Source organism: Eriocheir sinensis, chromosome 38, assembly GCF_024679095.1.
Source record: "Eriocheir sinensis breed Jianghai 21 chromosome 38, ASM2467909v1, whole genome shotgun sequence".
Taxonomy (NCBI): domain Eukaryota; kingdom Metazoa; phylum Arthropoda; class Malacostraca; order Decapoda; family Varunidae; genus Eriocheir; species Eriocheir sinensis.
The window spans coordinates 6,646,921-6,670,211 of NC_066546.1; the positions used below are offsets into that span (position 1 = coordinate 6,646,921).

General features: G+C 42.7%; 1 protein-coding gene across 2 annotated transcripts in view; it reads right to left on the reverse strand.

Moving 5' to 3' along the window:
• Positions 1–698: 698 nt before the first annotated feature.
• LOC127008603 (protein glass-like) overlaps positions 699–23,291 on the reverse strand; it is a 28,127-nt gene continuing 5,534 nt past the window's right edge. The window contains exons 2-8 of one of the 2 annotated variants that reach the window (XM_050880816.1): positions 12,125–12,523; positions 10,852–10,945; positions 7,590–7,793; positions 6,842–6,957; positions 5,675–5,853; positions 5,016–5,235; positions 699–4,257 (exon numbers count right to left, since the gene is read on the reverse strand). In XM_050880816.1, the coding sequence (XP_050736773.1) occupies positions 3,927–4,257; positions 5,016–5,235; positions 5,675–5,853; positions 6,842–6,957; positions 7,590–7,793; positions 10,852–10,945; positions 12,125–12,495 (1,515 nt within the window). In that variant the 5' untranslated portion in view covers positions 12,496–12,523 and the 3' untranslated portion in view covers positions 699–3,926. Of the gene's footprint in view, positions 4,258–5,015; positions 5,236–5,674; positions 5,854–6,841; positions 6,958–7,589; positions 7,794–10,224; positions 10,946–12,124; positions 12,524–23,291 lie in introns of both variants that reach the window. The other variant, XM_050880815.1, reaches the window with a different exon arrangement.

The window sequence follows — 23,291 nt, forward strand, 5'->3', positions numbered from 1 at the left end:
GAAGGAAGGAAAAAGAAATGAAGAAAGGAAGAAAAGAAGGAAGGAAGGAAAGAAAGAGTAAAAAGGAAGGAATGATAGAAAAAGAAAGAAAGAAAGACAGAAAGAAAGAAAGAAAGAAAGAAAGAGTAAAAAGGAAGGAATGATAGAAAAAGAAAGAAAGAAAGACAGAAAGAAAGAAAGAAAGAGAGGAAGAAATGACAAAAATTAAACAAAGAAAGACAAAAAAAAAAGATCAACACGCAAATGATTAATGCAGCTTCCTCAATCTTTTTTTTAGGGGGGGAGAGGGAGGCGAGTAAGAGAAAAAAAAAATATCCTGCACGACAAAACACGTAACAAAGCTCCACCACAACAGACTCTCTCTTCTATTCAACCAACTCAGTGGCGGCATCGAAAAAAAAAAAAGAGAAAGATTACCATTAATTTGAAAGAAGAAAAAAAATCTACATTGTGTCCATTTTAATTGTCACCGAGCTGCTCTGATTAAAAAGACTTCATATAAAAAGGTGTATCATGAACTTCCGCCTCGCTTTGAGTGGCAACCAACAATACAACGCCAGCGAATTACAAAGCAAAAAATAAGCCCTGAAAAGAGGCCTCAGCATTATTAGAATTCACCGCTAATTAATTCATCGGTGTTACCAGATAAAAAAAAAAAAAGAGTATCAGGCGAGCAAATGGAGAGAGGCAAGACCAGACACATGCATAACTTTATTATTAATAGTTACACTTCTTCTTTGGTATATAACATGCAGTATTTATAGTCTTTTATTATGAAAAATGGTCGTTGTTGCAGCCCCCTTATTCCTGTATCCTGAGTATTACAACTTTTATGCGAAAGAATGGGTGCGTCGTGGCCAGCCCATCACGCGAAGAACTGTCCCTCTTCGGCAGCGTCCTCGTCGACTACACAACTCCAGCAAAACATAAAAAAGTGGGGTTTAGGGTAACGTTATTTTATCATTATCTTCCTTTTTTCTTCTATATCATATTTACAACATTTCCGCGAGCCTGACATAGGGACGCGTTTCTCGCTACACCGGTTGGTTAGACGCGAAGGGTGGCAGCCAATGGGAGCAGAGAATTGTGGAGGCTCCCTGCGTCCACCAATCACGGGCTTTCCCTTCCTTCTGGCGCCCCCTCTCCTCCCCCGAGCGGACGGGAACACTGTTATTGATTTTCTGCTCTGACAGTCATAGTGTGTGTGTGTGTGTGTGTGTGTGTGTGTGTGTGTGTGTGTGTGTGTGTGTGTGTGTGTGTGTGTGTGTGTGTGTGTGTGTGTGTGTGTGTGTGTATGTGTTCGTATATTTATCTTCATATGGTTAAGTTAAGCTCGTAATATCTCGTATCTCATCGCATTTCACCATATAGTTCCAGAAATTGAAGGAACTATAAAATAAAAGGTGTATGTGTATGTATGTATGTGTGTATGTGTGTGTAGGGTTGCGTGGTGGCAGGGCAGATCACTATGGAGGTTTCGGGGTAAGGTTGGCAGGTAGGTTTGAGGGGCGGGAGGTGAGGTGGGAGCGGCACGGGACAAGCCAGGTGAGGTAAGGTAAAAAGCACTACTCGCGGGAACACCAGGTAGTGAAGCTCTGAAGGCCGCTGGGCAGGCAGGGAATGACATTGTGCAGCGGTAAAGCAAATGAAAAGCGGATACGAAATTTAGGAAAGTATGCAAAATGAGACTTAAAGTAAATGAAATAAATAAATAGGTAAATAAACGAATAAATTAATAAGTAAACAGATAGAAAGCAGGCACGAAAAGAAGGACAGGATGCAAAATAAAGGCTAAACTAGATGAAATAAATAAATAGGTAAAAAAAAACGAATAAATTGATAAATATACAGAAAAATAAAGCAAAGAATATAACCAAATGAAAACTACACAAAAAGAAGGAAACCATGCAAAATTAAAGTTTAGCTGAATGATATATATGAATAGGTAAATAAAGGTATGAATCAATAAATACATAGATAAATAAAGCAAATAATATAACCTCCTAGTAATATTTTCACGCGTTTTAAAGAGTAAATTCAGTTCTTGATTTTGTGTGCAATTCTAGAGCATGTATTTTATAGATGAGAGAAAAGACAAATGCCAATCGTAGTAATAATAATAAGGGAAACGAAATGACAAGGAGGAAAAAACAAACTTAGATTAAAAACAAAAACTAATGAATGTAAACCCCGCAAAAAAATAATAACCTCCCGTAAACTGAATATCAATAAACTAATAAATATGGGGTGATGAAAAATATCCCACAAATAAATAGAAAAACTGAACTCACAACTCTAATGTTTTACGACCAAACAAAAAATAGTGTTAAGCTGCATTCGGTAGTGGGAAAAAAATACGTGAAAATGCAATGTGATGGCGGAGAGGATGAGTCACTGAATACACCAACAGCAACAAAAAATGGGAAAAATGCTCGAAACAGAAAATTAATAAGAAACGAGAAGCAAGCGAAGATGATGAAATGATTTAACGTGGACGGATAAAATCAAATAAAGAAGAGTGAAAGAAAAAGAAAAAAGTTAGCATAAAACATGAATGGAAAAATAATAGATTGACAGATAAAAAAGATATCGCAAAAACAAAAATGACATGGGGAATGAGAAAAAAACTGAGAGAGAAAAAATGGCAAAAACGTGAATGATATGATGAATGGAAAAAAAATAGGGATTGAGAGAGAAAAATAAATGACCAAAAACGTGTATAATATATTGAATGGGAAAAAACAGAGACTAAGATATAGAAAAATAGCATAAAAGTGAATAACATGATGAACGGGAGAAAAAAATATAAATAAATGAATGAAAAAAAAAGAGATTGAGAGAGAAAAATAAATGGCAAAAAAACGTGTATTATATATTGAATGGGTAAAAATAAACACACAAAAAGGCATGAAAAGTGAATGACATGGTGAACGGGGGGAAAAATATGTAAATGAATGAATGAATAAAAAAGAGATTGAGAGAAAAATAAATGGCAAAAAACGTGTATAATACATTGAATGGGAAAAAAAAACAGAGATTAAGAAATTGAAAAAAAGCATAAAAAGTGAATGACATGCTGAATGGGGGGAAAAATATATACGTTTAGGATAGGCCGAAATATCAACACTGTAAAAAGCTAATATCTGAAGTCTAACTAAATACACAAAAATATTAATAAACAACAATAAACAATGGCGATGCTAATAAATAATAGCAATAATAACAACAAATATCAAAACAGGAACCAGACAGGTGAATAAAAAATAAACAAATAAATTAATAGGTAAAGAGATAAAAGATAAACAGGATGATATTGAGAGCATTAAAAAGGATACAAAAGCAACTACAGAGGTATTAGGGGTGGTGGTGGTGGTGGTGGTGAGGGGGGGGTGAGGGGGGGGTGAGGGGGGTGGCACAAGCTACAGTGAAATCAGCGACTGGAGCGAAGGAGAGTCAGGAGGGAAAGAAAGAAAAGGAGGGGAAAGAGAAGGCGAAGGAGGAGTAGCAGGAGGAGGAGAAGGAGGACGAGGTGTGGAATCAAAGGAGAGAGGAGGAAAAGGAGGAGGAGGAGGAGGAGGAGAAGGACAATCAAAAGAGAAAGGAGGAAAAGGAGGAGGAGGAAAAGAAAACGGATAAGGGTAAGAAGAATACGAAGAAGAATGAGGAGGAGGAGGAGGAGGTTGAAAGTGAAGAAAAGGAGGAGTTGGGTTAGGAGGAGGAGGAGGAGGTCGAGGAGGAGGAAGAGGTTGAAAGTGAAGAAAAGGAGGAGTTGGGTTAGGAGGAGGAGGAGGAGGTCGAGGAGGAGGAAGAGGTTGAAAGTGAAGAAAAGGAGGAGTTGGGTTAGGAGGAGGAGGAGGAGGAGGGGGTCGCGGAGGAGGAGGCTGAGGAGGAGGAGGAGGAGGAGGAGGCTGTGGCGGGCGGCGGCCTCAAGACGTCTGGGAGTGGACCCTCATGTGGCGATTAAGGTTTCCGGATTGCGAGAAGCGGAGGAGACAAAGCTTACACTGGTACGGTTTCTCCCCGGAGTGAATCCTGAGGTGTTTGGTCAGCGTGGAGGAATCACTAAACGCCTTCTTGCACATGCGACAGCGGTACGGGCGTTCTCCGGAGTGGGTTCTCATGTGCGTGGTGACGGAGGACGACTGCGAGAACTTGCGGTCACAGATGGGGCAGCGGAACGGCTTCTCCCCGCTGTGAGTTCGCACGTGAGCGGTCAGGTTTGCGGCTTGACTGAAGGACTTGTTGCAGTCGTTGCACCTGCGTGGCCGAATGGAGAAAAGGCGTGGGTGTTAGTAATGGTGATATGCAAGTAAGTAAGTTAGTTAGTAAGTGAGTAAGTTAGTTAGTTAGTTAGTAAATAAGTAAGTATGTAAGTAAGTAAATAAGTGAGTAAGAAAGGAAGGACAGACGGAAGGAAGGAAGGAAAGAGAGGAGGTGAGAAATGGGCGTGTGTCTTAGTCATGGCGAAGTGCAAGGAAGAAAGGAAGGAAGAAAGGAAGGAAGGCAGGGAGGAAAAAAGAAAGGAAGGAATGAAGGAAGGAAGGAAGCAAGAAGAGGAGGTTAGAAATGGGCGTGTGTCTTAGTCACGGCGAACTGCAAGGAAGAATGGAAGGAAGAAAGGAAGGAAGGCAGGGAGGAAAAAAGGAAGGAGTGAAGGAAAGAAGGAAGGAAAGAGAGGAGGTGAGATATGGACGTGTCTTAGTCATGGCGATGTGCAAGGAAGGAAGGAAGGAAGGCAGGGAGGAAGGAAGGCAGGGAGAAAGGAAGGCAGGGAGGAAAAAGGAAGGAGTGAAGGAAAGAAGGAAGGAAGGTACGAATAAAGGAAAGAAGGTAGGAAGAAAAGAGAGACGGAAGGAAGGAAGGATGAAAAGAAGACAGGAACAGATGAGGAAATGAATGACGGAAGGACGGACGAAGAAACGAAGGGATAAAAAGAATAATGGCACACATACGCACACACACACACACAACCACCCCCCCCCCCCACACACACACACACCCGAACCCCCACACACCTGTACGGTTTCTCCCCGCTGTGTGTCCTCAGGTGGGTCTTAAGAGTAGAGGGCCGGGCGTACGTCTTGCCGCAGATCCTACACAGGTTGGGCTTGAGGCCGTCGCTGAGGAGGGGCTTCGAGATGTCCAGGGTGTTGCAGGAGATCCCCGACATGCTCACCATCCCCCCCACGCTGGGACGTCGCCGCAGGGCATTGAGTGTAGGAGACAACTGCCCACCTAGAGGAACGCCGGAAGATAATACTGATAATGGTGATGGAAGAAGATAATAGTGATGACAGTGATGATAATGATGGAGGAGCTGGTTCGTGTGGGAGACAACTGTCCACTTAAGGAACGCCAGTAGATGAAAATGTGGTGTTGTTGTTTTTAGTTGTGGTGTGTGTGTGAAATGGTGGAAGTGTTTGGTGTTTCTTATATATATGTTTGTTTGTTTGTCTGTTTGTTTGTCTGTTTTCATGGCTAACTTAACCATTTTGAATCTTCTTTAGTTGTGGTGCATGAGAAAGAAAGGACGAATGAGTTTGGGTGCTTCTTATATATATGTCTTTCTGTCGTTTTGCTTGTTTGTGTCTATGTCTGTCTGTTTCCCATCTGTTTCCATGACCAAGTTAACCATCTTGAATCTCCCCATTCCTCCCCCTAGCTCGAGACTCACACTGGGAGGTGGGCGGCGTGTGGTGGTAGGGCGGCATGCAGGGGGAGGCGGGGCGGGGCCGGAGGGGCGGGGAGCGCAGGTACAGGTCCCGCTCCAGCCCCTGCATGGTGTGGTGATCGGTCCGCAGGTCGCCGCTCCACGAATAGGTCCCGACGCCGTAGCTCTGGTTACATGCGCCGCTGAGTCCGCGAGAGGTAAAAAGAGGGAGATGTTCGTCAGATAAAGTACTATAAGAGACGAGACAAGTAGAGAGGGAGGCGTCCAGGCACTATGGGCTGTATTACTAAACATTTTGTCGCCCAGGTTCACATTATTTGACAAGACTTTCATAGGAGCTGTGGGCATTTCCATGGGCAGTTTTATGACCCTGGTGGTAGTTTGACCCTTCCTCTGTACCGTGAACCTGAAGAAACATTCATTAGAAGCCGATTGACCCCCTCTTTGACCTTTACAAATACATGATGTGAGAAGCGAAGGTGTCTTATAATACCAACCTATAAGTCGCCTGTTCAGCGGCCCCGAACACCTGAGACGCCGAGAAAGAGAAAATTAAGGTGTAAGCGATGAGAGAGGAGAAAGAAGACGAGAGAATATAGTAGATTATAGAAATGGAGGGACAGAGGGCGAGGGTATGGAATGAAACGTTTTTGTGTGTTGATATGGGTCTGTCAGTAAAAGAAAAATGTCTATCTTATTTTAAGTGCTGCTGATAAACCACGCGACAAGGTAGAGAGGAGTATGTTAGTTAGAAAAAGCACCACGTTTGTTATGGAATGATATGCGTTTGTGTGTTGTTATAAGATGAGATTATAAAGAAGGAGAAAAATGTTTATCTTATTGTAAGTGTCGCTAAGTACCGTGCGAGGAAATAAAGAGACGATGTTAGTGAAAGTACCTCATCAGCACCTTCGTTTTTGTGGTACGTGAGAATATAAGGGAAGAGAAAAATGTTTATCCTATTGTAAGTGCCGCTGAGAAGCCATACGAGGAGGTAAGACGAAGAGGTTAGTCAGTGAAAGTATCTTGCTGTTTGTCACCTTTGTTATGGAACGAAATGTGTGTTGAAATAAAATTGTCTGTCCTAATATAAATGCTGCTGAGACCCAAACGAGACTATCATCATCATCATCATCATCATCATCATCAACATCACCATCATCAGCTCACCTGTAGGACATAGGGAGGGGGCTGACAAGGCCGGGGGGCGCTGAGTGCTGGGGGTAGCTGACTCCTCCCACTGGGGACAGAGACGAGCCCTGGGGAGCCCCGCAGCCGGTGGACCACTGGGGGAGAGAAGGGGGGTGGGTGGGAAGGCAGGAGGAGGAGAAGGAGAAGGGATATGAACAAGAATTAGTATAAATGGAAGTAACAAAAGGGAAATGGACAATTATTAAGTAAAAAAAAAATGTTCTGAAATGAAGGAACAAATGGTGAAACTAAGAGTTATTAATGGCACATAAGAGAAAAGGTGAATAAAGAGGAAAGGAAAGAAGTACAGGTTAATCAAAAGGACAAAAGACTGAAGAGGGAAAGGTGAGTAGAAGAAAGATAAATCAAGGTAAGGTAAACTAAGAGGACAGGTGAACTGAGGGGACAGGTGATTAAAGAGAGGTAAGGCACACAGGTAAATCACGAGTACAGATGAGATAAGAAGACAGGTAAGGGAAAAGGAAAGGTAGAAATCACAGGTAAATCACAAGAGTAGATGAACTAAAAGAACACATAAGTAAAGAGGAAAAAAAAAGGAAGCAAAGGTAAATAACAAGAACAAATGACTAAAGACCACAATTTTCTTACAGTAAACGAGACAACTCAAGGTATAGAAAAAAAAGTATGTTGGCGCTGCTCCTACAAACAGCCGAAAGAGTAAAGAGAACAGGTAACTAATTAACCACAGGAGGCCTATTACGCTTACCTGGTGCTGGAGGGACTGGTCAGGCGAGTATCCCATGTTGACATTGGACACCCCCATCGTCATGTTCATAGAGACGTTCACGCTCATGGCCGGGAACACGTGGGGCGGGGGCGCGGGGGACGAGTAGGCGTTGGGGGTCTCCTGGTAGCCGGCGGTGGAGTAACATCCGCCTCCGCCCATGCCGCCCATCATGCTCGGGAGGGTCTGTTGGGCGTGCGGGACGGGTATGAGGGCGGGAAGGAGTCATGGTTGCCTTACGTGTAGGTGTTAGTGGGCTGCTGAGGTCACTGGTTGGTTAATGCTCAATGGTTAATGGCCGCGTGAGGTAGGTCAATCAGTTGATTTGTTGTTAGCGAGTTAGTTTGGGTTAATTCAAGGGTGTGTGTTTGCCTTACGTATTTTAGTGAGTTGTTGAGGTCACTGGTTTGGTTAAGGCCTGGCCGCGCGAGGTTGGTTAATTGGTCAGTTAGTTAGTTAGTTTGTTGTTAGCGAGTTAGTTTGGGTTAATTCAAGTGTATGTGAGGGAGAGGGTGATCAAGTGTTTTGTTTGTGGCTATCGCGTCCAAGGTCTACAAAAAGAAATTCAACTCCATATGTGACTGATAACGAATTAGAAAGAAGGAAAGTAATAGTGTTTAATCGTACAAGTTCAATACAATCAAGAGTACCGTAGTTACTTTAGTGCGTTTCATTCCGTCTGGCCACTCGCGAACGTAGATGTGGCACCTGCGCATTGTGAGTTCGTGATTGCGTGAAGATCATCTTTATATTTTCAGTGATATATTTAAATGTTTGTGTATACAAAAAAACGTTAAGCGCACGGAGGAATAATTTGTTTATCAAACAGTATATTCTGATCATACTCGAATGATCTATAGCCTTTCAGATACTCATATTTCTTCTCATTCAGGTACAGGCTACATAAATTAAGTGACATACGACTCTGCAAGTGTCTATACATAAGGAATTTTGACGTGTTGCAAGTAAATAACATGGGTAGCCTAATATTCGAAATAGCCTAGCATCGAATTCAACAGCTATACTCTTTCATGCTATTTATGTTATTAATCGTTATTGACATGCAGTAAATTATTAAGATACCCTTTATTTGCACTTGCAGAGCCAGATATCTTTTAATATACCTGATATGAGCTATCAATCAAAGATTTTGAAAAACCACAGATCGTTCGAGCATGATGTGACTGTTATTTGATACAATCTTGTCTTTTCGCGTTTTTGTATGTTAGATTATCGATCCAAACGACAGAGTTGTGTTTTGTAAACATAAATATTCAAATATATTATTGAAAAATAAGCTTGAATGTCTTTCACAACAGTTAATTTTCACGCATACACAAACTAGAAATGCGCAGGTGCCACATCCACCATAATCCCCGCTTTGTTGGTGGCCAGACAGAATGAAACAGACTATAGTTTTTGTCTAGTAGTTTTTGTTTAGTAGTTTTTTAGTAGTTTTTGTTGACTTAATTTTGTTCAAGTTCAGTAAAATCAAAAGTACCGTTGTTTTTGTTTATTGGTTTTTATTTAGTAGTTGTGGTAGCATTTGTTTACTTAATTTTGTTTGTTTTAAGGAACGGGAAACTTATCTAATCAAGAGAGCCACGTAACTAAAAGCCTAGTCTGCAGTAATGATTAGCAAGGGTTAGTTAGGCGTTAGTTAGGTTAGTCAGGCGTTAGGTTGGCGGTCCAGCGCGTCTAAGGATACTCATGAAGTCCTACACACGTGACTGAGTGGCGACAAGGTGTATGAAGCCACCTTTCCTTCATGTCTCTTCGCCGGGGACTCACGTGCCTCCTAAGAACACCTACTCAAGATAATGTCAAGTTACGCTCCGCCCGATCTATATACGAAGTCACTCCCTGCATCGAGGCGGCGCACAAACTACTCTGCAAAGGATACTGAAGACAGTCCTACGATGGTGTTGAGGTTCTTAGGGCGCGGCCGGGAGGTCATGCGAGTGGAATAGACGCTGGAGAGACCAACGCGGCGTGGGCTACGGCTCTACGGGCTGCCTCTCCGGGACTGTTACTGAGGCTACTATAGTGAAACCAGATTGGCAAGATCGCTTTGGCGTTGGTTCCCGGGGTTCCTTTCCTCCCCGCCGCTATGCCACACAGTCCCAACATCTTTTTCTTCCTCACACATGTTGCCTATTGCAAACATATGAGAGTAAGAGATACGTGTTGGTACTGTGTGAAAGAGCGGAGGGGAGGAACGGACCCGCGGGAGCCATGGCAAAAACGATCTCGCCAATTGGGTTTCACTATAGGAAGCGAGTCAGCTCCAGCGTTACCAGATTACCTTACTCAGAACACTGCATTGTCCAGTTCCTGACCCATAACTATTGCAAAAACACATCAATAATTAACGATTTTAACAATGACCATAAATGAATATCGTCATAGGTGTGGGTGCGATAGTTTTGGGTCAAGTATCGGCAAATACAACACGCAGAGTACGACAGTCTTGTAGCGCTGGTCAGCCCTGGCGTGGGAGCCCCGGCAGCCGCGTGAGGCGAGGCGTGCCAGGCGGGAGCTACGTGCAGCGGCCGGGGGAGGCACTGGCTGGGCTACAGGGGCTCACGGGGGGCGGGACGCGCGGCCCCCACCTTACCTGCGTCTGCTGGTACGGGTACGGCGACATCGGCGGCGGCGGAGGGAGCAGCGGCCCGCCAAGAGACCCGTTCATAGAGCTGCTGATGGGACTAGAGTACCCCGGGACCCCCATAGAGGGCAGGGGGCCCCCGAGGCTGAGGCTGCCCCCGAGAGAGCCAAGACCGCCACCTAAGCTGCCTCCGAAAGACAAGGCACCGGAGCCCCCCAGGACGGAGGGCTCGGAGGAGTGGGGAGGGGAGGAGGCGCCCCCCACGGCATCAGGGAGGGAGACGGGCTCACCCAGGGGGGTGTGGGGAGGGAGGTGAGCAGAGGGAGGGGAGATGGAAGGCAGGGGGAGGATGGGCTCGGTGAGGGCGGTGTCGGGGGGAGGGGAGGGGGCGGAGAGGGGCGCGAGGGGGAGGTAGGCGGGGGTGTGGTAGGGGTAGGAGGACGGGGAGTAGGGCGGCGGGGGGTGGAAGGGGGGTAGGGGTGTGTGGGTGGGAGGGAGAGGCATGTGGGAGAGGGGCGTGTGAGTGGAGGGGAAGGGCGAGTGTGTGGATGTGAAGGGCGTGTGTGTGGAGGGGAGCGGCGTGTGTGTGGAGGCGAGGGGGGGCGTGAGGGGGGCGGGGGGCGGCGAGTCACCCACCTGATGAGGGTGAACCACAGCGTGCTTCAGCGACAGCAGGACGTCGGCCATGTGGTCACCCTTCTCCTTGCCCAGCATGCTGCTCGCCTCCCTGCTGCCGGGGGGGAGGGACGGTCACCAACACACGCACATACTCTCTCTCTCTCTCTCTCTCTCTCTCTCTCTCTCTCTCTCTCTCTCTCTCTCTCTCACACACACACACACACACACACACCACACAAATCACTCATTCCCTGTTTTATCATTTATTATATTCAAAATCAACAACTTAACTTTAGCATCTGCAATAAAAAAAGATATGCCAAAAGAATTAGATCCAATAGAAAGGCCAAAAATAGGTTTCAGGTTAGTATACAGGCGTGTTAGGTACAAACTCACGCCCCTACGAGCAAGTGTAAGAAGCAGATGAAATACACAGAAGAGATGAGACCATGACGGCGCGGTGTTAGTGGCTCTAGAGGTCCTCCGCTTAGGTTTACAAAATAGTACAAGCTGAGAAAAAGATGAGAGACGAAGCATTTTCATACGACTAAGTAAGAGAAGCACTTTGCATTGGCTGCCGCTGAAGAACCAACCCTCTTCAGTTCTACGACGCACAGGTGTTAAAGGAAGAGGTAAGGGTCTTGGGCTACTCCACAACCCTTTACTGTCGTCCGTGCCACCAATATACAGCACCGCAAGTCCTTAATTCAGGTACACAGAGGCAGGTGCTAAAAAGAAAGGTGGGGCCTCCAGCGCTACTCCAAGCAATTACATTCTTCACCGCCACCTGGAAAATCTGGAGAATCCCAAAGCAACAACAACCTTCTACCTCCGTCAGCGCCACCTGTATAAAGCGTCCCAAATCATTCAGATACTCAGCGGTGGGTGCTGAAAAGAAAGGTGAGGCGTCCAGCGCTACTTCAAACCACTACAGTTTTCACCGCCACCTCAAGGGCCCCCAAGCAAACACTACCTTCTTCAGCGCCATCTGTATAAAGCACCCAAAGTCCTTCAGCCACAGCGGTAGGTGCTAAAAAAAAGGTGAGACGTCCAGCGCTACTCCAAGCCACTACATTCTTCACCGCCACCTGCAGAGCCCCCATCAAGCTCCTCAGGCCGTCACTACAGCTTCTTCATTACCGGCTTGACCAAAGGAAGTCTTCATCCGAGCTACAGGCTACAGCGCTGAGGCTATCTAGGTCTTGCTGTCACTCGATGGCGCAGAGTCTCTACAGCGGCCTCAGGGTCTACAGGATGGATCTACAGCGCCGCCTTCAGAGGGCCGCCTTACTTGTAGGGCGCGTGTGGGGACAAGGTGACGAAGTTAGGCAGAGGTTCCAGGTCGAAGAGCGGCGGGAAGGAGGTGGGCACGAGGCTGGAGTGGGTCTGGAGGCCGCCGGTGTAGAGGGGGTCAGTGTTTGGGTCTGGCGGCGTCCTCGCGGGGAGAAGCTCATCTGTCGCGGCGGCGGTGGTGGTGACGGTGGAGATGGCGGGGGGCAGCGGCGACCGGGGAGGAGGATACGCCGGCGGAGGGTGGAGAGGCGGACTCTGTGCAGCTAGAGGGCGCAGGGGTGTGAGGATGTGCGCCTGGCCACATGTTGGGGACAGCGGCCGCCAGCAGTCTATGTAGGCGGGGTTGTTGGGGACGTAACAGCCGTCCATGGCGTGGCTGGGTGGGGCCTCTCCTGTCCTGCTGATACGAGGCGCCCTCAGTGGTGCACACACACACACACGCACACACACACACACAATTTAACCTTTCTTCTGGCCACTCATTCTCTTTTCTTTTATCGAAGCAGAATCTAGAGGGCTTTTTTTGTCGTTGTATTTGTATTTTTTTGCCCCTGAGCTACCTCCCTTGCTGTACACACACACACACACACACACACACACACACACACACACACACACACACACAAACACACACACTCGAGACACAGGACTCACACAGACACATATACACCTGCCGTTGCTCCTGGAGCGCCGGAAGCCCTCGAGAGCTGGTCGCTGAAATGAAGCAATCTCAGCATCTTGCACCTGTACGGCTTCACTCTTTGTACGGTAGAAATCAGTGATTACCTCCCCCTCTGACATCTGCGCCTCGGCTACCTTTTCATTTCCAGGTACAATAAGTTGATTGGACAAGCAATTATGCCCTAAATATTATGATTGGAGTCGAGGTTTCTCTTCGCCTCTCGCGGGACCGATCGATCCTCAAAGGGAGCGTTTGATTGGCTGGAGCTTACGCGATAAACAAGCGGAGCGGAGTGTGATTGGACGGGAGGCTGGGAGGTGGGAGGGGCCTGATTCCCTTCCTCCCGCCTTGTTTCTCGTTCTGCTCAGGTGCTCTCTGCGTCTCTCCGTCTCTCTCTCTCTCTCTCTCTCTCTCTCTCTCTGGCGTGTGGGTTGCTACGCCCCTTCATATAGACGTTCCGAGATTCGATAACACATAACACACACACACACACACACACGCACACACACGCACGGCTTCCCCAGGTGTACACACGTGGGTTATGTCTTCTGTTTACCGCCCCGAGGCTCGACTGTCTTTATATCTCGCTGCCACGACTGTTTATATACGGCTTGAGGTGATGGTGTCCACGCCTTGACTCGTGCGAGGAGGAAATGTAGTTAGAATAGAGTCGCGGGAAAAACTTAGAATAGTCATAAGAATAAAGTCGCAGAAGTAAATAAAGTAAAGGTAAGGTAACAGAAAACGTAGTAAGGATAAGTATAAAGTCACAGTTGGAAATAATGCAAAGATAAAGTCGCAGTAGTAAATAAAATAAGAATAAGTAGTAAGGATTAACATAGTAAGGAATCGCAAAAAGTCACAGTTGGAAATAATGTAAAGATAAAGTCGCAGCAGAAAATAAAGTAAGAATAAGTAGTAAGGATTAACGTAGTAAGGAATCGCAAAAAGTCGTAGTTGGAAATAATGCAAAGATAAAGTCGCAGGGGGAAATAAAGTAAGGATAAAGTAGTAAGGATTAACGTAGTAAAGACAAAAAAAATCGTACCGGGAACCATATTAAGGATAAGATAAAGTAAGCAGAAAATAAAATAAGAGTCAAATCGCAGCAGAAAATAAATGGCAAGAAAAAAAAAAGAACGTTGATGAGCGCAAGAAAATACATCATGATAGCTCGACCTTTTTGCGCAATTAGAATCATAAGCAAATACATCATCGAGAAAGCAGTGATAAATAAGTGCGTTAGGACAAAGGGTCGTATTTTAAAACATTTCGTACCCAAAGTTCACATAATTGACAAAGCTCTCGTATGAGTTTGGGGCATTTCCAGTAGTTTCATGACCCTGGTGGTAGTTTGACCCTTCCTCTGTACCATGAACCTAAGAAACACATAATTGACAAGGCTTTCGTATGAGTTTGGGGCATTTCCAGTAGTTTCATGACCCTGGTGGAAGTTTGACCCTTCCTCTGTACCATGAACCTAAGAAACACATTTTTGACAAGGCTTTCGTATGAGTTTGGGGCATTTCCAGGAGTAGTTTCATGACCCTGGTGGAAGTTTGACCTTTCCTCTGTACCATGAACCTAAGAAACACACAATTGACAAGGCTTTCGTATGAGTTTGGGGCATTTCCAGTAGTTTCATGACCCTGGTGGTAGTTTGACCCTTCCTCTGTACCATGAACCTAAGAAACACATAATTGACAAGGCTTTCGTATGAGTTTGGGGCATTTCCAGGAGTAGTTTCATGTCCCTGGTGGTAGTGTGACCCTTCCTCTGTACCATGAACCTAAGAAACACATATTTCACAAGGCTTTCGTATGAGTTTGGGGCATTTCTAGTAGTAGTTTTATGACCCTGATGGTAGTGTGACCCTTCCTCTGTACCATGTACCTAAGAAACACAAAATTGACAAGGTTTTCGTATGAGTTTGGGGCATTTCCAGGAGTAGTTTTATGACCCTGCTGGTAGTGCGACCCTTCCTCTGTACCATGAACCTAAGAAACACACAATTGACAAGGCTTTCGTATGAGTTTGGGGCATTTCCAGGAGTAGTTTCATGACCCTGCTGGTAGTGTGACCCTTCCTCTGTACCGTGAACCTAAGAAACACATAATTGACAAGGCTTTCGTATGGGTTTGGGGCATTTCCAGGAGTAGTTTCATGACCCTGCTGGTAGTGCGACCCTTCCTCTGTACCGTGAACCTAAGAAACACATAATTGACAAGGCTTTCGTATGAGTTTGGGGCATTTCCAGGAGTAGTTTTATGACCCTGGTGGTAGTGTGACCCTTCCTCTGTACCATGAACCTAAGAAACACATATTTCACAAGGCTTTCGTAGGAGTTTGGGGCATTTCCGGGAGTAGTTTTATGACCCTGGTGGTAGTGTGAACCTTCCTCTGTACCATGAACCTAAGAAACACATAATTGACAAGGCTTTCGTATGGGTTTGGGGCATTTCCAGTAGTTTCATGACCCTGCTGGTAGTGCGACCCTTCCTCTGTACCATGAACCTAAGAAACACATAATTGACAAGGCTTTCGTATGGGTTTGGGGCATTTCCAGGAGTAGTTTCATGACCCTGCTGGTAGTGCGACCCTTCCTCTGTACCGTGAACCTAAAAATACACAATTGACAAGGCTTTCGTATGAGTTTGGGGCATTTCCAGGAGTAGTTTTATGACCCTGATGGTAGTGTGACCCTTCCTCTGTACCATGAACCTAAGAAACACATATTTCACAAGGCTTTCGTAGGAGTTTGGGGCATTTCCAGGAGTAGTTTCATGACCCTGCTGGTAGTGCGACTCTGTACCGTGAACCTAAAAATACACACATGAGAACCCGACTGATCCTCTCTTTGACCTTTAGAAATAGCTGATGTGAGAAGCGAAAGTGTCTTGTAATACCGACCATAGACTCGTATTTTTAACCTTGTATTAGTATTTACAGTTACAAGGTTTGTGTGACGTTTTAATTCTATCTTTGGGATGAAGTTAGATAGAAGTGTTAGATTTTCACAGAGTTTGGCAGAAATATTACAAACTCAATCGTAAAATGTAATACAAATAAATAATCGACCAACCCAATTAACCACGCCTTGGAAAACGGATCAAAAAGGACAAATCTACCATGTTTTTGCTGACGAAGATCGACACCCACGCCGCCCATTATGCTCGGGAGGGTCTGGCGGGCGTGCGGGGCGGGCGTGAGGGCGGGAGGAGGGACATCACCATCACGCCTTGAAAAAGCCACATTATTTTTGACGAAGACTAACACGACGCTTAATTAAAATATCAGGCCATAGAGTCATTGCTTTAGTGTAGAATGCGCATGTGTGGCTTCGCGCGTGCATGGTTTCCCTGTTACATCACACTTCAAGGATTGACTCGGAGACATGAAATTTAAGAGGCATATTGAATCACGAGCGGACTTTGAACCCTCGCCCGTAAATATTCCTTTCATTCTTGTATTTTGCGGTGGATCAAGGAATATGACATGACGTGTATTAGATAACGTGTTTTAGTTTTTGTTGAGCTTGTATTTCCATAGTGTTGTAGGAGTTAATTTTATGTTGTTTTATCTTTTTGAGTGTAGCATGAAGGTCACTATTATTTTATACTTATATAATTTTTTGTATTTACTTAGTTTTTTTTCTGCTATGTTTATTATTTTTAGTACTTGTTTTATCGTTTTTTTATTTCTTTCTTTTTTATACATATTTTTTTAATCTTTTTTTTATTACATTCTTACTTCTCTTACTTTATTTTCTGCTTACTTTATCTTATCCTTAATTTTCTGCTTACTTTATGTTATCCTTAATTTTCTGCTTACTTTATGTTATCCTTAATTTTCTGCTTACTTTATCTTATCCTTAATTTTCTGCTTACTTTATCTTATCCTAAATTTTCTGCTTAATTTATGTTATCCTTAATTTTCTGCTTACTTTATCTTATCCTTAATTTTCTGCTTAATATATGTTATCCTTAATTTTCTGCTTACTTTATCTTATCCTTAATTTTCTGCTTACTTTATGTTATCCCTAATTTTCTGCTTACTTTATGTTATCCCTAATTTTCTGCTTACTTTATGTTATCCCTAATTTTCTGCTTACTTTATGTTATCCCTAATTTTCTGCTTACTTTATGTTATCCCTAATTTTCTGCTTACTTTATGTTATCCTTAATGTTCTGCTTACTTTATGTTATCCCTAATTTTCTGCTTACTTTATGTTATCCTTAATTTTCTGCTTACTTTATGTTATCCTTAATTTTCTGCTTACTTTATCTTATCCTTAATGTTCTGCTTACTTTATGTTATCCCTAATTTTCTGCTTACTTTATGTTATCCCTAATTTTCTGCTTACTTTATGTTATCCTTAATGTTCTGCTTACTTTATGTTATCCCTAATTTTCTGCTTACTTTATGTTATCCTTAATTTTCTGCTTACTTTATGTTATCCCTAATTTTCTGCTTACTTTATGTTATCCTTAATTTTCTGCTTACTTTATGTTATCCCTAATTTTCTGCTTACTTTATGTTATCCTTAATTTTCTGCTTACTTTATCTTATCCTTAATGTTCTGCTTACTTTATGTTATCCCTAATTTTCTGCTTACTTTATGTTATCCTTAATGTTCTGCTTACTTTATGTTATCCCTAATTTTCTGCTTACTTTATGTTATCCCTAATTTTCTGCTTACTTTATGTTATCCTTAATGTTCTGCTTACTTTATCTTACCCTTAATTTTCTGCTGACTTTATCATATCCTTAACATGGTTCCCAGTGCGACTTTTTTTTTTACCTTACTACGTTAATCCTTACTACTTTATCATCACTTTATTTCCTGCTGTGACTTTATCTTTACATTATTTCCAAGTGCGGCTTTATTAATTGTTTTTATTTATATATTTTTACTCTTACATGAATTAGGGCGAAAGATAAATATCCGCAAATAGTCGACTGTTTTTTGTTTCTTTCCTTTGCTATCTTCATTTATTTATTTATTTATTTTTATTTTTATTTATAAGCCAAAGTAAGAGATAGATAACACGTGCAGAGAGTCAGCTATTTTTCCTTCTTTCTTTTGGTGATTGAGTTGAAGACGGTTCTTTTTAGCATTATCCCTCCCACTCCTTTGCCACTCCTTTACCACTCCATTGCCACTCCTCTCCCACTCCTTTATAACCACGGCAAATGAAGACTGTATCCTTCTATCGTTATTTCTTACGCATATTCCTCTGTAACTCCTTTATGTCAACGGTAAATGAAGACAATAGCCACTTATCATTATCCTTTTCTATATTATCCCTCCCACTCCTTTGTCATTCCTTTCTCTCTACGGTAAATGAAGCCAACATCCCATCATCGTTACTCCTTCACATGTTTTTTTTCACACAACTCATTTGAAACTCATTTATACCTACTGTAAATGAAGACTAGAGGCCTTTCATCATTACCGTTTTTAATATTACCCCGACTCAGTCCTTTGTTATTCCTTTATATCTGAAGTAAATGATGACTGTATCCACTATCATTATCCGTTTCAACAGTATCCCCTTCCTTCCACGGTAACTCCTTTATATCTGCTGACCTTTATATCTGCTGACCTTTATATCTGCTGACCTTTATATCTGCTGACCTTTATATCTGCTGACCTTTATATCTGCTGACCTTTACATCTGCTGTCCTTTATATCTGCTGACCTTTATATCTGCTGACCTTTACATCTGCTGACCTTTATATCTGCTGACCTTTATATCTGCTGACCTTTACATCTGCTGTCCTTTATATCTGTTGACCTTTACATCTGCTGTCCTTTATATCTGCTGACCTTTACATCTGCTGACCTTTACATCTGCTGTCCTTTATATCTGCTGTCCTTTATATCTGCTGACCTTTACATCTGCTGTCCTTTATATCTGCTGACCTTTATATCTGCTGACCTTTACATCTGCTGACCTTTATATCTGCTGACCTTTATATCTGCTGTCCTTTATATCTGCTGACCTTTATATCTGCTGTCCTTTATATCTGCTGACCTTTATATCTGCTGTCCTTTATATCTGCTGTCCTTTATATCTGCTGACCTTTACATCTGCTGACCTTTATATCTGCTGTCCTTTATATCTGCTGACCTTTATATCTGCTGACCTTTACATCTGCTGTCCTTTATATCTGCTGACCTTTACATCTGCTGTCCTTTATATCTGCTGACCTTTACATCTGCTGTCTTTTATATCTGCTGACCTTTACATCTGGTGTCCTTTACATCTGCTGTCCTTTATATCTGCTGACCTTTACATCTGCTGTCCTTTATATCTGCTGACCTTTACATCTGCTGTCCTTTATATCTGCTGACCTTTACATCTGCTGTCCTTTATATCTGCTGACCTTCACATCTCTGTCCTTTATATTTGCTGTCCTTTATATATACTGTAAATGAGGACTGTATAAGCGTCATTGTAGAAAAATAATAAATGGATAAGGAGATAGATAAATATAATGACTGATTAATAAAGTATCATAAACGTACATTAGCTAGGAACGTTAAGTGCTTATTCTTTAATGTGATTGTTGGGTTGAGAGAGAAGTCAAAAGCGAAATTATTGGGTTGAGAGGGAAGTGAAAAGGGAAATTATTGGGTTGAGAGAGAAGTCAAAAGCGAAATTATTGGGTTGAGAGGGAAGTGAAAAGGGAAATTATTGGGTTGAGAGGGCAACCAAAAGAGAAAGTACTGGGTTGAGAGGGAAGTGAAAAGCGAAATTATTGGGTTGAGAGGGAAGTGAAAAGGGAAATTATTGGGTTGAGAGGGAAGTGAAAAGCGAGATTATTGGGTTGAGAGGGAAGTGAAAAGCGAGATTATTGGGTTGAGAGGGAAGTGAAAAGGGAAATTATTGGGTTGAGAGGGAAGTGAAAAGGGAAATTATTGGGTTGAGAGGGAAGTGAAAAGGGAAATTATTGGGTTGAGAGGGAAGTGAAAAGGGAAATTATTGGGTTGAGAGGGAAGTGAAAAGCGAGATTATTGGGTTGAGAGGGAAGTGAAAAGCGAGATTATTGGGTTGAGAGGGAAGTGAAAAGTGAAATTATTGGGTTGAGAGGGAAGTGAAAAGCGAGATTATTGGGTTGAGAGGGAAGTGAAAAGCGAGATTATTGGGTTGAGAGGGAAGTGAAAAGCGAGATTATTGGGTTGAGAGGGAAGGGAAAAGGGAAATTATTGGGTTGAGAGGGAAGTGAAAAGGGAAATTATTGGGTTGAGAGGGAAGTGAAAAGGGAGATTATTGGGTTGAGAGGGAAGTGAAAAGGGAAATTATTGGGTTGAGAGGGAAGTGAAAAGGGAGATTATTGGGTTGAGAGCGAAGGTAAAAGGGAAATTATTAGGTTGAGAGGAAGGAAAAGGAAATTATTGGGTTGAGAGGGAAGTGAAAAGGAAATTATTGGGTTGAGAGGAAGTGAAAAGGAGATTATTGGGTTGAGAGGAAGTGAAAAGGATTATTGGGTTGAGAGGAAGTGAAAAGGAAATTATTGGGTTGAGAGGAAGTGAAAAGGAGATTATTGGGTTGAGAGGAAGTGAAAGGGAGATTATTGGGTTGTGAGGTAAGTGAAAAGTGAAATTATTGGGTTGAGAGGTAAGTGAAAAGCGAAATTATTGGGTTGAGAGGGAAGTGAAAAGCGAGATTATAGGGTTGAGAGGAAGTGAAAGGAAATTATTGGGTTGAGAAGTGAAAAGGGAAATTATTGGGTTGAGAGGGAAGTGAAAAGCGAAATTATTGGGTTGAGAGGGAAGTGAAAAGCGAAATTATTGGGTTGAGAGGTAAGTGAAAAGCGAAATTAATGGGTTGAGAGGAAGTGAAAAGGAAATTATTGGGTTGAGAGGAAGTGAAAAGGAAATTATTGGGTTGAGAGGAAGTGAAAAGGAATTGGGTTGAGAGGAAAGTGAAAAGTGAAATTATTGGGTTGAGAGGGAAGTGAAAAGCGAAATTATTGGGTTGAGAGGGAAGTGAAAAGCGAAATTATTGGGTTGAGAGGGAAGTGAAAAGGGAAATTATTGGGTTGAGAGGGAAGTGAAAAGGGAAATTATTGGGTTGAGAGGGAAGTGAAAAGCGAAATTATTGGGTTGAGAGGAAAGTGAAAAGGGAAATTATTGGGTTGAGAGGGCAACCAAAAGAGAAAGTACTGGGTTGAGAGGGAAGTCAAAAGCGAAATTAATAAATAGATAAATGAATTCAAAAATAGAGAGCGCAAAATACTCGCTGCAAGATAACTTTTAAAAAAATAACTTAGAGACAACAGAAAAAAATAACCCAGAATACGAGAAAATAATAATGAAATAAACAAATAAATAAGTTCGTACCGTAAAAATAAATAAGAAAAACTCGAGCCTATCCCCATATTAAAAAAAAAATGTTAGCACCATCTTCCAAATTTTCATGCTGGGACTTTTTTTTATCATCCTTACTATGTATGTATCGTAAAAGTAGATAAAAACTCGAACCTATCCCCAAATAAAAAAAAAATGTTAGCACCATCTTCCAAATTCTCCTACTGGGACTTTTTTTCATCATCTTCACTATGTATGTATCGTAAAAGTAGATAAAAACTCGAACCTATCCCCAAATAAATAAATAAATGTTAGCACCATCTTCCAAATTTTCCTACTGAGACTATTTTTATCATCCTCACTATGTATGTATCGTAAAAGTAGATAAAAACTCCAACCTATCCCCAACTTTAAAAAAAAAAATGTTAGCATCATCCTCCAAATTTTCCTGAGTTGCGACTTTTTTTCATCATCTTCACTACGTATGTATCGTAAAAGTAGATAAAAACTCCAACCTATCCCCAACTTAAAAAAAAAAAATGTTAGCACTATCTTCCAAATTTTCCTACTGAGACTTTTTTTTATCATCCTCACTATGTATATTTCCTCTTACGACATTATCCTTCACTTATAGCTGCAATTTCATTCTTATCTCTCCCTCAGATAAATGCTTAAATGAGAGAGAAAATAAACATGACGAGAATATGTGTCGGGGGTGGGTGGGGGGGGGAGGGGGGATGCAAAATTAAGTCCGGTCACGTGATAAACCAAAGAAGAAGAAGAAGCCTCATCGTGAACCCAAGACGGTGAGTGAGAGTGGGATGAGGCGGCTGAAGTCTTGAATATGTGTGCGTCTGTGTGTGTGTATGTCTGGGTGTGTGGGGGGGAAGGGGGAAGTTGGATGCTGGGAATCTACGTGCTCTATAGACTTGCTAGACGAGAGAGCAAGGAAATGAGTGAGCCATTATTACAGAGAGGAGAGAAAGGGGAGAGAATTGAATGAAAGGAGGAAGGAATGCGCGGGGTAGAGAGTTGAGAGTCGAGGGAGGGAAGGCGAGGAGAGAAGAACGAAGGGAAGGAGACACATCGAGGAGGAAGGCAGGAAGGAAAAGAAGGGAGAAAGAAAGAAGATCAGAGTGGCTGTGGGAGAAATGGAGAGTGGAATGAAAGTGGAAGGGATGGATTGAGGGTGGAAGAAAGAAGGGAAAGTGGAGGATAAAGGACAAAGAAAAATGTAAGAAATCGAGAAGAAAAACGTAAGATAAGAGATGGAGAAGAAAGAGGTGGAAGGAGAGGAAGAAGAAAAAATGATAAGAGAGAGAGAGAGAGAGAGAGAGAGAGAGAGAGAAGAGAAGAGAGGAGAGGAGAAAGAGAAAAAGGAAAAAAAATGAGGGGGAAAAGGAAAGGAAGACGAACAAATAAAGGGATAGACAGAATGAGGAAGAGAGAGAAGAAGATAGAAATATGAATGTAGAATAAGTCAAAAAGAAAGGAATGGAAAAAAAGGAAGGAGAGAGGAAGAAAACTAAGCAAGGAATAATACATACCGCAAGAACAGAAAAAAAAATACGGTAAAGAAAACAATAACACAAATAATAACAAGTGAAAAAAATAATAAATAAAAACAAAATATTAGCCTAAAACATTCACAAACAAAAAAAATATATATACAAAAAAATCATCCACAAGGGAGTAAATCACCCCAAAAAATCAGTTATGGCAAAGACTCAATTACTAGATAGAAAAAAAAAGAGGAAAGAAAACAAAACAAAACAGGAACGAGATAGTTAAGAATGAACGGGTTAAGGAGGCGGGAGGGAGAGGGAGGGCTGGAGGGGGGGAGGGGTGCCGGGCAGGTGAGTAAGTCCAGGTAAAAAATGAGTAATGAAGATGATGAGGCGGGGAAGAAAAAAATATATATATACATACACGAGATAGAGTTATGAATGAATGGGTTATGGAGATGGGGGAGGGAGGGAGGGAGGGAGGGAGGGGGTATGGGTAGGTGAGTAAGTCCAGGTAAAAATGAGTAATGGACAAGATAAATCAGGTAAAAAAAAAAAAAAAAAAGATACATGTACGAGATAAAGTTATGAAAGGTTAAGGTGACGAACGGGAGGGGGGGGGGAGTAAGGGAGGATTAGGGGGGGGTTGGGAAGGTAAGTA